This window comes from Cyprinodon tularosa, unplaced genomic scaffold (genome assembly GCF_016077235.1).
Source record: "Cyprinodon tularosa strain WSP-4 unplaced genomic scaffold, ASM1607723v1 ctg66, whole genome shotgun sequence".
Classification (NCBI taxonomy): domain Eukaryota; kingdom Metazoa; phylum Chordata; class Actinopteri; order Cyprinodontiformes; family Cyprinodontidae; genus Cyprinodon; species Cyprinodon tularosa.
In genome coordinates, this window is record NW_024039407.1 from 1,451,776 (window position 1) to 1,466,466 (window position 14,691).

The following is a 14,691-nucleotide window of genomic DNA, read 5'->3' on the forward strand; positions in this document are numbered from 1 at the left end:
GGCGAATAAGTGGTGTGAGGTTGGTTTTCTGTCAGATGTTGTTTTGCATGTTGGCCAAAAAGTTAAGACTTTTGTCTAATCTACATGTCATCAACATGATGTGAGGTGAAAACTGTGGTGTCATTTCAACTTATTTTTGCCACATAACAACGAAGGACAGATTTGTGTTCTGTGGTGATCCTGTCTACAAGGTCTTTCACCAGTGCAGCTGGTTTCTGCAGGTCCCTAAAGGTCATCGTGGACCACTCAGCTCCTACTTTGACCTATAGATGCAACTTATGGAGCTTAACGTTCTTTACCAAATCTCTTATGATTTCATTAAACAGCTTGTTTTATGCTGAGATTAAATTATTCTCTGTCAGACTGTAGATAGTTCTGTGACTTTTGAAGGCAGTTAGATGCATTTAACTTTATCTAATGTGTTTTGCATTGAGAGCTGTCTTTTTCCAAAACCAAAAATCCTCTCTCCAAAGAAGTAGAAAAAAAAAAAAAAACGTTTTTAAGTGTTAAGTAGTAAACTAAATGAAAAAAATTAAACTACTACTTTTTTTGGAGGCTACACAAGATCTGGAACCACAGGATCCAAAAAGCTGCTTCTTGTTTATCATCCTGCTTTCCTAGATGTTGGCTTTTTAGCCTCATTCATGGCATTTACCCGTCGCCCCTCAGTGGAAATTGGACATTTTTGTGTGAATATATGACGCTTTGTCTGCTGCCACAGTAATCCTCCAGAGCTACATGCACTGTAAGTAGACAAAGCCTCAGATCTTGCCAGATGGGGGTTCTGAGGGGGGGTTCAGGTGCAGCTTTATAAACACCTCAGGGAGTTTATAAAGGCATGCTTTAGGCTGCCTCCTGCTCAGTGGGGGACGTGTCACAGGGACGAGACGATGCGGACGTCCACTCTTCTGTTGCTGCTTTTGACAGTAACTCCACAAACTTGGGCAAGTAAGTACAGGTAATTATTCTGTTATTTTTTTAAAGGAATTTACCTGAGATAAATCTATTCCGATGAAGAATTAAACAATTGAAAGAAATGAAGGAAATTTTATTATTTGGTAGGAATCTGAAACTGCAATCATTAAGAGATCCAGACATGATATCACAGAGATTCAATAACTGGCCATAAATGTTTCCACTTACCAGACAATCTATGACAAATTGCCATCAGAAAATCCTGGGTGATAAACTAATGTTGGGGTGGTTTGGCATTGCTATGACTATCATTACAGATGGAGGACCAGATAAATATACTTCTGTTCATTCATTAGAACTGCTGCAAATCATCAACATGTGTTTAACTATTTATTTAAAAGACAGATATGGGGAAAGTTATTGCTCTGTGTCAGGTTATTGTTAAGATAAAGCCAAGGTGGAAAACAAATAGCAATCAGAAACTGTCAAGAACATTTTGAAAGATATTGAAGATAACAGCCAATCTTTCTAGGAATGGAAATCCCAGTAAATTGATCCAAACAATGAACAAATCATAAAAATCTCCTTCTAAGTTGCTACTGTCCTCGATTAGCATTTATATTGTTCCAATTCCCAACAAGATCAATGTAACTAAATAATCATAACTTGTTTGGAATAACTTCCAGGCAAAATATCTTCTCTTTTAGAAAAGAATATAACAGTTTGGCTCAGGTCTGCTGTGTTTTATCTGACTAAAGACTAAATGTCTGGCCACAAAACTTCAGTTCTATGTTTGGATAAAACCAAACGTATTCCAGACGCCACCGTCGGGCCATCTCTCCAACAATGATCCTAAACACAACAGCTAATCTACTGCAGAACTGAGGAAATAAACATCTAGGTGTTGCAATAGTTCAGTCAACACACAGACTTGAGTTTGACTAAAACCCTGCAATGGGACCTTTGAACAATTTGGTGGAAATATCTGCAAAACTCAGTGAACTAAAGCATCTTTGTAGAATAACCGAACCTCCTCTATAGCAATGTAACAGATATGAGAAAGAACATGGTCACCATAAAATGACCCAAAATCAAATCCAACATGTTTCTAATCATGGTGACTAAAACCAGCTTTATATTGGGGTTTTCCACTTGATATGATCACTAGCGTCTCCCTTTCCCTGTCGTCCTTTTAATTATCATAGCAAAACTTTTTTATTTAGACTGAATTCTATTTCTAGGTTGGGTAATTCTGCCCCAAAACGCTGTTTATCTGTAATATAATCCTCCACACACTCAGATTAGCATCACATGAGAGAGATTGGTACCATGCACTTTCATTGCTGCTCAAATAAATTCACTCCGACTCCTTTCATGCACAGGACAGAATTTGTAAAATCAACAAAATCAACGAGTAAACTTCAACAAAAAATTTAAATTCGGTTTTATTCAAGGTAATCAGTGTGCTGGTTGTTTGTGTTTTAGAGACTAAAAACCGCTTTACTCGCTTCCCATCATGGAACAATAAATTGTACCCAACCTGGAAAGATGGTGACCCACGATATCAAGACTGCTGGAAAGGTAAGCTGTAAGGATTTGAACTGCACACTCACAGCTGCTCTTTAACATGTGTGCAGCACTGATGGAAAAATATTCCCATCTGTTTTCTTGCAAAGGTGGAAAGGTGACCTTTAATGTTGGAAATGATTCACCAACACTGACTGGAGCCAAAGTCACGTTCACTATCGACCTGCAGTTCCCCCACAGCCAAAAGGTGCTGCCTGGTGGAGAAGTGGTTTGGGCTGAAGACTGTGTAGTCAATGGTAACAAACATACACAGTTTGTTATATTTGTACCATGTAGTCTAGTTGTAAAAAAAAAAAAGAAAAAAAAAAAAAAGAAAGAGGATGGTGGATTTTTTTTAGGCATACATAGCCTAGTTAATATAATCTATTCACCTAAAGCAATTTGCATGTTATGGTTGTTACATGTCAGGTGCGCCAGTCATTGACCTTAACCAAGGCACCATACAGTAGAACTGCAGTCAGTCCCTGCACTGGCATGGCTATAAATATGTATATATTTATATATATATTTTATTATTGTTTACTATTATGTTAAAAGGAATGACCAGATCCATGTGCAAGAGCTTGGACACAAAAAAAGGGTTTGACCTCTTTGAGTGTTAAGATGTGGAGGGAGTGAATACAGATAGACATAAATCAACATTTTAAGATACCTATTTATAAATAAAATTATAATTGACACATTATTTCCATCTCAGCAAAACGATAGTTTGTGTTGATTTTTGATACAATCCAAACTAAATACATTTGGGTCTGTTGTAACCTTCTAAAAATGTTTTTTTTTAAAGCTAAATGGGAGACAGACAGACATTTTAAATAGGATTTATGTCTACAATAAAAATAGCAATAAATAAAATAAACATTTCTTAATAACGATCCAAATCACACTAGTCAATACAATTATACATCACAACAATGTGTGTTCTCTTCATTTAACCCATCCCTAAAGAAGCTGGAATTTAACTTCAAATCATGTCAGTGAACTCATTGAGAAATCGAAATAATTAGCAGCTGTTGCATTCGTTGGAAATAGAGCAGTAAATTGCTCCATATGCAAACCAGGGATTGCAGATTGACTTGCAAAGTGATATGTTTACAATGGCCACTAGAGGACGTATATGTGGAGTTATGTGATTTATTCTGAAGATAATAGAGTAGAATAGAATTGAATAAAAGGATCTTGATAAAGCTCGGAAAACACAATTTCTCCACTTTAAATATGCCAAAGACCTTAAGACACATATAAAAACATTAAAAAGCACGCTTTCAAAAGTGTGCAAAACTAATTCTTATTTCAACTTGCTTCAAATGAATATGGAAATGCTTTTTTTTTTGAGTGGCTTATGGGCTAGAGGGACTTTCGACTCTCTGTCTCTCTGCTGGGAGCAGCTTGAAAGATTAGTAGAAGCAATTAAAAAGATCTTGAGAGATCAGGGGGGCTTTCCTGATCACAAAAAATAAGGTTTGAATAGAACCAATTTTTTTATTTTATTTTATTTTTTTTTTTTTAAGCTTTTTAGGAGGAACTGGTTTGTTATCAGTTTAATATGGGAAACAAATTCAGAATTTTGACTTTAATTTCAAAATTCAGAATTTCTTCCCAGAATTCTGACTTTTTCAGTGGCCCTTATCCTCTTCCGTAAATATCCATCCTGTTTGTATATATATGTTTTTCACTTCTTTTAATTTAGGTTTTTTTTTTTTTTTTTTTTACATTTAAAAAGTGAAGGTTATTCAAAAATAAAAAAACAAAAATTCCTGTGGTAGATAACTATAAAACATTTTTAAAGGTCTTCTAAAGGTCATGTAACATTTGCATCTTTAAACTGCTTATTATTTACTGCACTGGGAGTAAAATTATCTATGTGGATTGTAAAGTTTACAAACCCCCAATCTATATTTATTAATGACTTCATCTACTCAGAATATTCTGATGTTCCTTCCTATCACGAAAATAGTTCCTTATTTCAAGTAAAAGAATATATATATATACTTCTATATTTTTCACTTCTATACCATTTTAGAGCGATAATTTGCCTTCCTGCTTTACAAAACCGAGTTTGTAGTAATTTATGTTTGATTTTTAAAGGTTAGTATATTAGAATAGTAGCATACAAACTGGGACCCTTCTGAAAATGTTTTTTTTTTTTAACGCACAGTGTTTTCATAACCATTTCAGTTTCTCTCTTAATAGGAACAAAGTATTTAAAGTCAGATCCAGTTTACCCAACCAAGGATGCAGACTGGGAGGCTGTTTTTCCTGACGGGACACCAATAAAGAACGACAAGAAGCCAGCCTATGTGTTTGTGTGGAAGACCTGTGGTGAGTGGAGCCAAAGACCCTAAAAAAAACAACAACAGCCCAATTTAACCTAATCACCCAAATCTTTATGAACAGGATCACATCTGCTGACTAATGTGTTTTTGTCTTCTTCTTTGGCAGGCCAGTACTGGCAGGTAGCAGATGGGCCCTCATCCTCTCTGACTATTAACACTGATGAGCTCCCACTGGGTTCCTACAACATGGACATTGTTATCTATCACTACCGGAGCAAAGAAAAGTTTATTCCTTTAGGATATGCCTCTACTCAGTTTTCCATCACTGGTATGTTTGAAGCTGGACAAAAACCTAGAAATGATGCTGCACTTTTTCAGAGTTGTTGGCTAATGGCTGCATTCAGGTGTTGCCTTGTTCTCAATTACCTTGTGTTAGTTTTACTTGGGATTTGAGGAATCATCAGGGAGGGAAAATATTTCTAATAACAGGGAGAAAGGAACAGCTGGAAGGCACAATTGGGAAGAAACTTAGAATAATGTGTGCTATCATCAACCAGTGAAGGTGCAGAGGATTAGGATGTATATTCTAAAAAAGTTTAAAAACAAAACAAAACACTGAACTTGTTTAAAAAAAAAACAAACAAAAAAAAACAACTTCATTAAATACCGTTTTAAATACTTGAAAATTACTTTAACTGGAGAGAAAAGTGCAACGTTGGTCTCAGAAAGGTCAGATGTATGTTCATAAACACAGTGTAGACAAGTGGTGCAGGGTTTACAGAGTACCTAACATGAAATAGCTAAGGTGCAAAGGAAGGACCTTCACATTGCCTGTATGTCAAAATGATATTTCAATGATGCGTCTGATGAAAAAACAATACAATACAACGTCCGGCTATTCTGACGCTTGGCCCCTGTTCTGGTACAATCTTTAAAGTTGATTAAATAGCTTAATGTTATGGTATGGAGTTCTCTTTTCAGGCCAGCATGTAACACTATCCTCCTCTAAGAAATAAAGGCTGGTTAACATTTTTAGGAACATCCCAAAAAACTCAAAAGCCCAAAGACGCCAATTTATTATCAACACAGAATGAGGCAGTACAAAAAAAATAAAATAAAAAAGCACCTTTAAGAATGACTAAAATCTTTATTTATGATTCAGACCAACTCTAACCAGAATTCTGATATGGTAGTGGCATTATCATGTTGAGCCTTTGTTTTACTATTAGTGTCATTGGAGCATAGTGAGTGGAAAAATGAAGGTGGATGACCAACTTCGAATCCCTCAGTTTAACTTCAAATCAAAGGACAAACATACTTAAATGCTGGTTTTGGAACAAATAAAAGATGCTAACATTATGTAACAGAAGTAATTTCCACCAAACATCAACTGAATGAAAGAGGTTCATCAAAGCATTTTATAAAAAAAAAAAAACAGTGCCAAGTAGTGGGGTTAAATGTTTGGAAAAAAACCTTTTATTGACTACAGGAAGTGTTCTGGGGTGCAACTAATCGAAGGGCATTTACCTAGTTACCAGGGGGGGTGTTTGTAATTAAATCAGTATGATTAATTTTGATATTCCCCCAAATCTTGTTTAAAATCAATAAGATTTTATGTTGTATTGGGACTGTCTTGCAACAAAGAAGGGTTGACTTAACCCAATGAAATTTCAAAGTTATTGTTAATGGACTAAAACTGTATTATCTCTTTAGATCAAATCCCCTTCACTGTCTCCTTGGATCAAATTGACGACATTGTGGCTGGTGACCTGCGCTTCATGCAGAACAAGGCGATAGCCTTCACAGTCACTCTCCACGATCCCAGTGCATACCTCGGCAACGCTGACATCACCTTCAACTGGGACTTTGGGGATGGGAGCGGAGCCCTGATATCCAGAGAGCTGACTGTCACTCACACATATGTAAGCTCTGGCTCATTCAAACCTCAGGTGGTCATCCAGGCAGCAATCCCTGATAAGGCCTGCAACCCGCCATCTGACATCACAACCTCTACCCCTGGACCAGCTAATGACCAGGGCACCACAGGTAAGATTCTGCCTGTTTATCTATTTTATTTTTTGTATCTACCAGGTGCAAATAAAGAGCTCTTGATAAGATATGTATAAATATATATATAAATATATATGATTTGAGACTGTATAATTCAATTCAATTCAATTCAGTTATACAGCACTAATTCGTAACACGTCATCTCAAGGCACATTATAGATACAATTCAACAAGATCAAACAGTCAGACTGGTTAAAAGTTTTGTTTCTACGAAAAAACGGCTGATTGCATCGAGTCACTGACTCAAAAGCAATCCCTTACAGCAACACACTCATCCTGGATGAGCATGAGGTGAGAGCAGATTTTGCTTGCATTTTCTTGTCATCTCCCTCACTTTGATGATCCATGCAACATCAGTGAAGAGGAAAACACTACCTTTTAACGGAAAGAAACCTCCAGCAAAATCAGGCATAGAGTGAGCATTCCTCTGCTGAGGCTGATTGGTTTCAAAGAGAGAGAAGCAGACAAACACCTCTATAATCTAGAACCAAAGGCATTATTGGCTGCAGTACTGATATTTCTCTCCAGGATGGAGTCACAGCTTAACAGGAATAGAGCAGAGGAGGCTACCATGGCAAGAAAAAGCAGAGAGAACATAAAGTTAGGGGTTAAACTAACACATACTACAGAATGGGAATGGGAAACGAGAAATAGAATGATGAAAAGTGGTCCCTATGTCCTCCAGCAGCATAAGCCTATAGCATCATAACAATAGAGATATTTATATTTCTATATGTCCACCTTTTTGTATATAGTATATAGTTAATTACAAGATTTCCAGAAAATATAATTAGAAACATATAACAAAATAATCTAACAATTTTGTATCCCTAAAAGACACAGCTGTCTGAAAACTCATCTGGTTTTCTGCAGTTCCAATACTGGTTTCCACTAAGCCAGTTGGTTTGGACATCAACATGGGTCCCTCAGACACTGAGGAGGACACCACTGAGGGCGAAGCTTCCACAGCCTCCATCATTCAGCATGTCCAGAAAGCAGCAACAGTGGCAAAGACTCCTTCCCCTATAAACAAGCTGCCGGTTGCCAGCAAGGCAGGAAACAGAATGGTATCCAGTAAGTCTCTGCTACCTCATAATGGTTGAAGGAGGAAAGAAAAGGTTCTTCTTTGATCATTGGTATTAATAAAGCATTTTAAATGCTACATTAACACCTAAAACCTTTACAAGAAAAATGTTTACCTTCTTGTTCAAAACTGACTCCGCAAATTCCAAGACAGCCATGTCAGTACTGTGTTCGCTCATACTCTGTGTGTTTTTCTGCGTTTGTTCACAGTAAAGTACTTTACTGCTATTTACCCATAACTCTCATCAGATAAGAGCTCTTACGCAGTACATAGTCGTCCCTGAGCAGTTACTCTCTGACTTTCATTGATGCACAAGGTGTTTCTGAAATTGAGGCTTGGAAGTACAACAGTTGTTATTGGGAGATACGTGAGAGACACAGAAACAACAGGTTGATTAAATAAATGCATGCAATTTAAGTTGATAACAACATACATGTTCTGTTTGTGATGAAAAGATGCAAAGAGAACAGCGAGGCTCTCAGGGCGAGCTTCAGCCATTGTTGTTGCTAAGAGGGATGCAGAAGACCAACCATCCGATGACGACTGTGTGATATATAGATATGGTTCCTTCTGTACTGGCATTGAAATTTTTGGTAAGTTATTTTGAAGCATCCACCTGAGAGAACAAAAAATATTTTTTTACTAATTACATTAAAGAATTAAAATGATCAGAAATAATGCTTATCTTTTTTTTCAGAGGGAATTGAAAAAGTAGACATTGTGCAAATGGAAAATGTCCTCATGACAACACCTCAAAAAGGCACAAATGTTTTAGACATTACTGTTACCTGCCAAGGAAGGTAATGAATGTCTGATGTAATTCCAGTGTAGAATAAATCAAGGCTGCGTGGGACTTCAAAAGAGTTCTCATTCGTTGTGTTTTTTGTTTTCTTACACAGTTTTCCCAAAGAGGTTTGTAGTGTGATTCTAGATTCAAAATGCCTGAAACCTATTCACATGGAATGCAACATGGTCGAGCCTTCAGAGGAGTGCCAGTTGGTGTTGCGTCACTTTTTTAATTCCTCCGGGGTCTACTGCATCAACGTTTCCATGGCAAATGATGTCAGCTTGGCTGCCACCACTGCCAAATTCACTGTTGATATGGGTAGGTAACAGATTAGCAATGTACCAGTTCACAAGAAGTTTTTTCAGGCCTTCTGATATTTTTTTTTTTTTTTTGCAGACTCAGATCTTTCTTCCTCCGGCACCATCGCTTTGCTGTTGGGGTTCCTGGTACTGATTTTTGCAGTTGGAATCATTGGATACTCCTACAAGTAGGAACTGTCACTTTAAAAATCTTCTCTCGTTCTATAGTGACTTTTCAAGTTTTCCAAAGCTTGAAATAAGATCCATCTCCACAGCCTCTTTAATTTGCATAGATAAGAACATATTAAAATTATCCATGTATCCTTCTTCCTCAGAACTGGAAGCAGCAGTGGATAAGGGCCTTTTCATTGTTACACAGCAGGACCTAAAGGCCCTTTACTGTAGATTATCTGCACTCATCTGCTTTCCTGTTTCTAAATGTAGGAAGAGTCTCCCTTCCTGCCTCTAAATATTGGTGGCTCAGTCCCACAGGTGTTCCAACTCCTATTTTAAATCAAATGGATTAATATAAATATTGTATAAGTGCTTCTAGCTTTAAAAGTTGAGTGAAGTGGTTGTGCATGCTTAAGGAATTATCGCATCAATCTTAGCATGTTCTAGTTCTTACATCCCACAGAAAACCTTATATTTACCTCAAAGCTCTGGTGTCACCAGCATGTTCGGTTCATTTGGCTCTCTATATTTTCCTTAGGTGTATTTATGGTTTTCTGTTATGAACTAACATTTGCTTAAGTTGTACTCCTCTTCCTATTCTTAAAATGGTTTACGGGATGTAAGTAAGACCTTTACCTTATGCTGAGCTTTTATTACCTCCGACAAGGAGTTTATGTTTTCATCAGTATCTGTTTGTCTGTCTGTTTTGAAAATAGCTGAAAATTTATGGACTGATTTTGCTAAATTTTTCAGAGGATTTTCTTACTGTGTCTGGCAATACTTGCTTACGTTTTGGTAATTTGGATCACCATTGGGATCCAGGAATTTTTCTAAATATTCAGTGAATACAGGTGACAATTTAAGGTGAAAATGACAATATGTCAGAGGAAATTAGCCACTTGGTGGAGGTCTGCCCTCTCTGAGTGCTTTTGCTCTACAAATACATTGACAAAAAAAAAAACAGATATAAAAAAAAAATTCTGCTCGGTGACCAGGCTAAGCGTTTTTATCAATAGCGTATGTTTCAAACCATTTATATGTTCAAACATGAATCATTGGTAATTAGAATATTTTTTGACAAGAAGTAGAAATTCCGCTGGCAGTAAGGTTTAGCTTTAATAACAAGACAATAACGATGTATGAAATGTGTAGCCAAATCTCTGATACTTTGGAGTTTATTGCTATTAACATCTAGTTTATTAAATCATTGTTAGACTACTTTACAAATGACCTTTTTCGTCCCTTAATAGCACTTTTAGACTCTTATTCCTACATCTGTCTCCCTGATTATGAACATTACTGACTCCAGGATTGCCCTTGGTTGAATTTGTGAACTTAAACACCCAATCGTGGGCTTAATTTTCTCTAAAATCAATCATACCCAGTATGTTTTATCTGTCTTTAAACTGGTTAATTAGATAAAGCCAGACATGGATTTTATATTCTGAACGTCACTCAGCTCCTGAAGAGACAAAATCCAGAAAAGCAATCTCAATAAATGAGTGTTTTCATTGAGATTTCATAAACCTTGCTTCTAAAATCTTAGAACCGACATGAAATGTTTTGATTTTTTATTTAAATAGCCATTTTTCTTTATATAACTAGTAATACTTTAATTGTTTTCTTTAAAAAGGTAAATGATAAATGATAGCTGATAAGGATTGTTATGTTTTTTTTTTTTGTGGCAAAAACATTTATGTCATCACTACAACATATTAAAAGCACATTTATGATTATCTGGGGTTAAGTTGAATAATTTCTGATTGCTGGATTACAAAGGGTGCAAGTGTAAACATGCCGTCTTAATTTCTTCTTTGGACAGGCGTCTTAAACCCTACCGTCCTTTAAAGGAAGACAAAGCCGGATCCGAAAGCCCTCAGCTCAGTGAGGTCCGCAGCCATTCTACAGCTTCAATGCTCTGGAACTCCCTGAACAGACCTGGAGCCATTGACAACAGCCCCCTGCTGCAGGACAGGGCGCTGTAAATCTACACCATCAGACAATACAGAACATAATCAGCCCATGGATTCTTTTAAAAAATGTCTTCCTAAAAAGCCTTACAAATATGTAATATGTAGTAACTGTTTCATTTAATCACACTTTGGATGGTTTTTTTGGTGTTTTTTTTACATGAAGACAAACTGGACTTGGACATAACTGGATTTGGAAATTTTCAAAATAAACAAAATGTGGGTTCATTGTAGGTACACATTTTTTTATGCTGTTGATTACATCAGAATTTTAAGTCTGTTTCTACTCATAGGCTCGCCAATGTTCACTTTTTATAGAAAGAAAATGTTATGATAAGTGTTTGGACAGAATAAAAAGAGGACACACAACTTCACATCACAGAGATTTTATTCAGAACAAAGTCAAACTTGGCAATTTCAAGAGTTTAATTCAAACAGCCCAAACTGATACTTTGGTGGACAAACATCTCTGGTTTGAGTGTTTTTCTCCTCTGTGTTTCTTTTAATACTCTTCCCCTTCCTCCTCTCCCTCACCCTCAATGGAGTCGACCCCAACCTCCTCATAATCCTTCTCCAGAGCTGCCATGTCCTCCCTGGCCTCGGAGAACTCTCCCTCTTCCATTCCCTCACCCACATACCAGTGGACGAAGGCACGCTTGGCGTACATCAGATCGAACTTGTGGTCCAGCCGAGCCCAGGCCTCTGCGATAGCAGTGGTGTTGCTCAGCATGCACACCGCCCTCTGGACCTTGGCCAGGTCCCCACCAGGAACCACAGTGGGTGGCTGGTAGTTGATGCCAACCTTGAAACCAGTGGGACACCAGTCCACAAACTGGATGGTGCGCTTGGTTTTGATGGTGGCGATGGCAGCATTGACATCTTTGGGCACCACATCGCCACGGAACAGAAGGCAGCAGGCCATGTACTTGCCATGACGAGGGTCACATTTCACCATCTGATTGGCTGGCTCGAAGCAAGCGTTTGTGATCTCAGCCACTGAGAGCTGCTCATGGTAAGCCTTCTCTGCAGAGATCACAGGGGCGTATGTGGCCAGAGGGAAGTGGATACGGGGGTACGGCACCAAGTTGGTCTGGAACTCTGTCAGATCAACGTTCAGGGCACCATCAAAGCGAAGAGATGCAGTGATGGAGGACACGATCTGACTGATCAACCTGTTCAGGTTGGTGTAGGTGGGGCGCTCAATGTCGAGGTTTCTACGGCAGATGTCGTAGATGGCCTCGTTGTCCACCATGAAGGCACAGTCAGAGTGCTCCAGGGTGGTGTGGGTGGTCAGGATGGAGTTGTAGGGCTCCACAACAGCAGTGGACACCTGAGGGGCTGGGTAGATGGAGAACTCCAGCTTAGACTTCTTGCCGTAGTCCACAGAGAGACGCTCCATCAGCAGGGAGGTGAAACCAGAACCGGTTCCTCCACCGAAGCTGTGGAAAACCAGGAAGCCCTGCAGACCTGTGCACTGATCGGCCTGAAGAACAAGATTAAAACCAAAATCAATTGCTTACCAACTTAAAAGATTTACACAAACCTTTCAAAGTCACTGGTATTGGTTTTACCCACCAGTTTACGGATCCTGTCCAAAACCAGGTCAATGATCTCTTTGCCGATGGTGTAGTGTCCTCTGGCATAGTTATTAGCAGCATCTTCCTTCCCAGTGATCAGCTGCTCAGGGTGGAACAGCTGACGGTAAGTGCCAGTGCGAACCTCATCTGAATAGAAAATAAAGCATCAAATTAGGCTAAATTTGTGGTTGCTTAACAGACATAATCTATAAAAATCCAACCAGATAAGACTGTGCTTACCGATGACAGTTGGTTCCAAATCTACAAAAACGGCTCTGGGAACGTGCTTCCCTGCTCCAGTCTCGCTGAAGAAGGTATTGAAGGAATCATCTCCTCCACCAAGAGTCTTGTCACTGGGCATCTGTCCGTCCGGCTGGATCCCATGCTCCAGGCAGTAGAGCTCCCAGCAGGCATTGCCAATCTGGACACCAGCCTGACCGACGTGGATGGAGATGCACTCACGCTGTAGAGCAAAAAATAAATAAAAACACGCCAATTTAGATAAAACCCATTAACATCTTTGCAACATAAATACATCTTAATTTCGGTAAAATAAATAACTGCTCCCCCTGTCTGCAATTTGCAGGGAATGCAGCAGGAGGAGGCACCACTCTGCACCACAATCGGCAGGGGACATGGAAATGCCTGCCAGCAGCAACCCCCGCGCCTGTCTTTGATCCGCTTTTTTTTCATGCTCTGGTCTTTTTCTCCAACTCTTGCATCTCTTTTGCAAGCATAAGCCCACATGCAAATTAATTTGCATGTGCATGGGTGCAGGCATTTGGTGAGTCTGGAATATTCCAGTTGATTTATCTGGAGATGCACAATCAGAGCGGATGATTGGACACAAAAAAAAAAAAAAAAACAAAAAAAAAAAACACAAACCCCCCACAAATTTGTTTTATACTTATGTTTTTTTAATCAGGTAAGGAGATTTTGCTAAAAACAACGAATTTTGTTAATAGTACACAGCAGAATACTGTCATATTTACCATCAAATGCATCAATTATTTATCTAAATTGCATATTGGATCCTAATAATGAAAAATAAAAGTAATCTTAGTCTCTATCCATCTACAGAACACACAACCCGCCCCTCCCCACTGTAATAAAGACGTAAATATTCATATTTTTTTAATAAAAAAGTTACATTAGATTATTTTAAAGTAAAATCTACTGAAAAAAATGTAAAAAAGTGTTGCTTATTAGCATTTAAAGGCTGCTTATCGCTCTCGTTGTGCGTAAATGCAGCCAGTCAGTGCATTGTTCTCATCTCCAAACAATGACAATCAAACTGTGCCACAATTGCGCACCAATCTGCGCATCCTTTTTACGAACTAACGGTTCCATTCATTTCTAAATATAACTAAAATATACAGTTAAGATTGAAAACGCAACATGAAATACACCCACGTGTTAAAAACGTTACGCGTCGAAAGAAGAAAATCCTTCACGACGTCGTGTGACAGCGAGACACCGGCTCGCGCTGAATTAGGATCAGATTCTCCCTCATAAATTCTTCCAGTCGAGATTATTTATCACAAATAATAACACAAACTTACCATTTTTCCGACTGAGGTTTAAGGAGGAAGAGGAGAAAGGGGAAAAATGCCAAGAAGAGGTCTTTGTAAAAACGGGGTGTTTGCGTTGCGTGTTGTACCCAACGGGGTCGATGCAACAACTGCTGAATGGGAGGGCGGTGCAGGCAGATTTATGCAGGAAGGGCAGCGGATCTGCTTCTGGGCAGAGTGGAAAAAAACACCATTCTACCGCCGCCATTTGGTGATGATGGTGAAGATCATCGGAGGAGAACAAATCTGGATAGAAACCCATTTCAATTATAGAATAAAATTATTAAAATAATATGAACTTTATTTTATATTTCAAAATTTATTATGGAATATAGATATTTAGCCTTTTTTTTAAAGCTCATGCAATAATTTGAAATGTAA

At 38.2% G+C, this 14,691-nt stretch overlaps 2 protein-coding genes across 2 annotated transcripts; one reads left to right on the top strand and one right to left on the bottom strand.

Moving 5' to 3' along the window:
• Positions 1 to 793: 793 nt before the first annotated feature.
• On the top strand, positions 794 to 11,536 carry pmelb (premelanosome protein b). The gene is made up of 12 exons (XM_038309459.1): positions 794 to 948; positions 2,401 to 2,496; positions 2,592 to 2,738; positions 4,696 to 4,824; positions 4,945 to 5,106; positions 6,492 to 6,824; positions 7,722 to 7,922; positions 8,388 to 8,525; positions 8,630 to 8,732; positions 8,832 to 9,037; positions 9,116 to 9,206; positions 11,015 to 11,536. The coding sequence occupies exons 1-12, from the start codon at positions 891 to 893 to the stop codon at positions 11,175 to 11,177; spliced, it is 1,827 nt and encodes a 608-aa protein (XP_038165387.1). The 5' UTR covers positions 794 to 890; the 3' UTR covers positions 11,178 to 11,536.
• On the bottom strand, positions 11,533 to 14,459 carry tuba1c (tubulin, alpha 1c). Its single transcript, XM_038309463.1, has 4 exons — positions 14,302 to 14,459; positions 12,980 to 13,202; positions 12,738 to 12,886; positions 11,533 to 12,645 (listed from the first exon to the last, which is right to left on the bottom strand). The coding sequence occupies exons 1-4, from the start codon at positions 14,302 to 14,304 to the stop codon at positions 11,665 to 11,667; spliced, it is 1,356 nt and encodes a 451-aa protein (XP_038165391.1). The 5' UTR covers positions 14,305 to 14,459; the 3' UTR covers positions 11,533 to 11,664.
• Positions 14,460 to 14,691: the final 232 nt, after the last annotated feature.

Coding starts and splice junctions, on each gene's coding strand:
- pmelb (XM_038309459.1), top strand. CDS start 891: ATGCGGACGTCCACTCTTCTGTTGCTGCTTTTGACAGTAACTCCACAA. Junction 2,497..2,591: donor ATATCAAGACTGCTGGAAAG/GTAAGCTGTAAG, acceptor TTTCTTGCAAAG/GTGGAAAGGTGACCTTTAAT. Junction 2,739..4,695: donor TGAAGACTGTGTAGTCAATG/GTAACAAACATA, acceptor CTCTCTTAATAG/GAACAAAGTATTTAAAGTCA.
- tuba1c (XM_038309463.1), bottom strand. Junction 12,887..12,979: donor TTTGGAACCAACTGTCATCG/GTAAGCACAGTC, acceptor TTTTCTATTCAG/ATGAGGTTCGCACTGGCACT. Junction 12,646..12,737: donor TGGACAGGATCCGTAAACTG/GTGGGTAAAACC, acceptor CTTGTTCTTCAG/GCCGATCAGTGCACAGGTCT.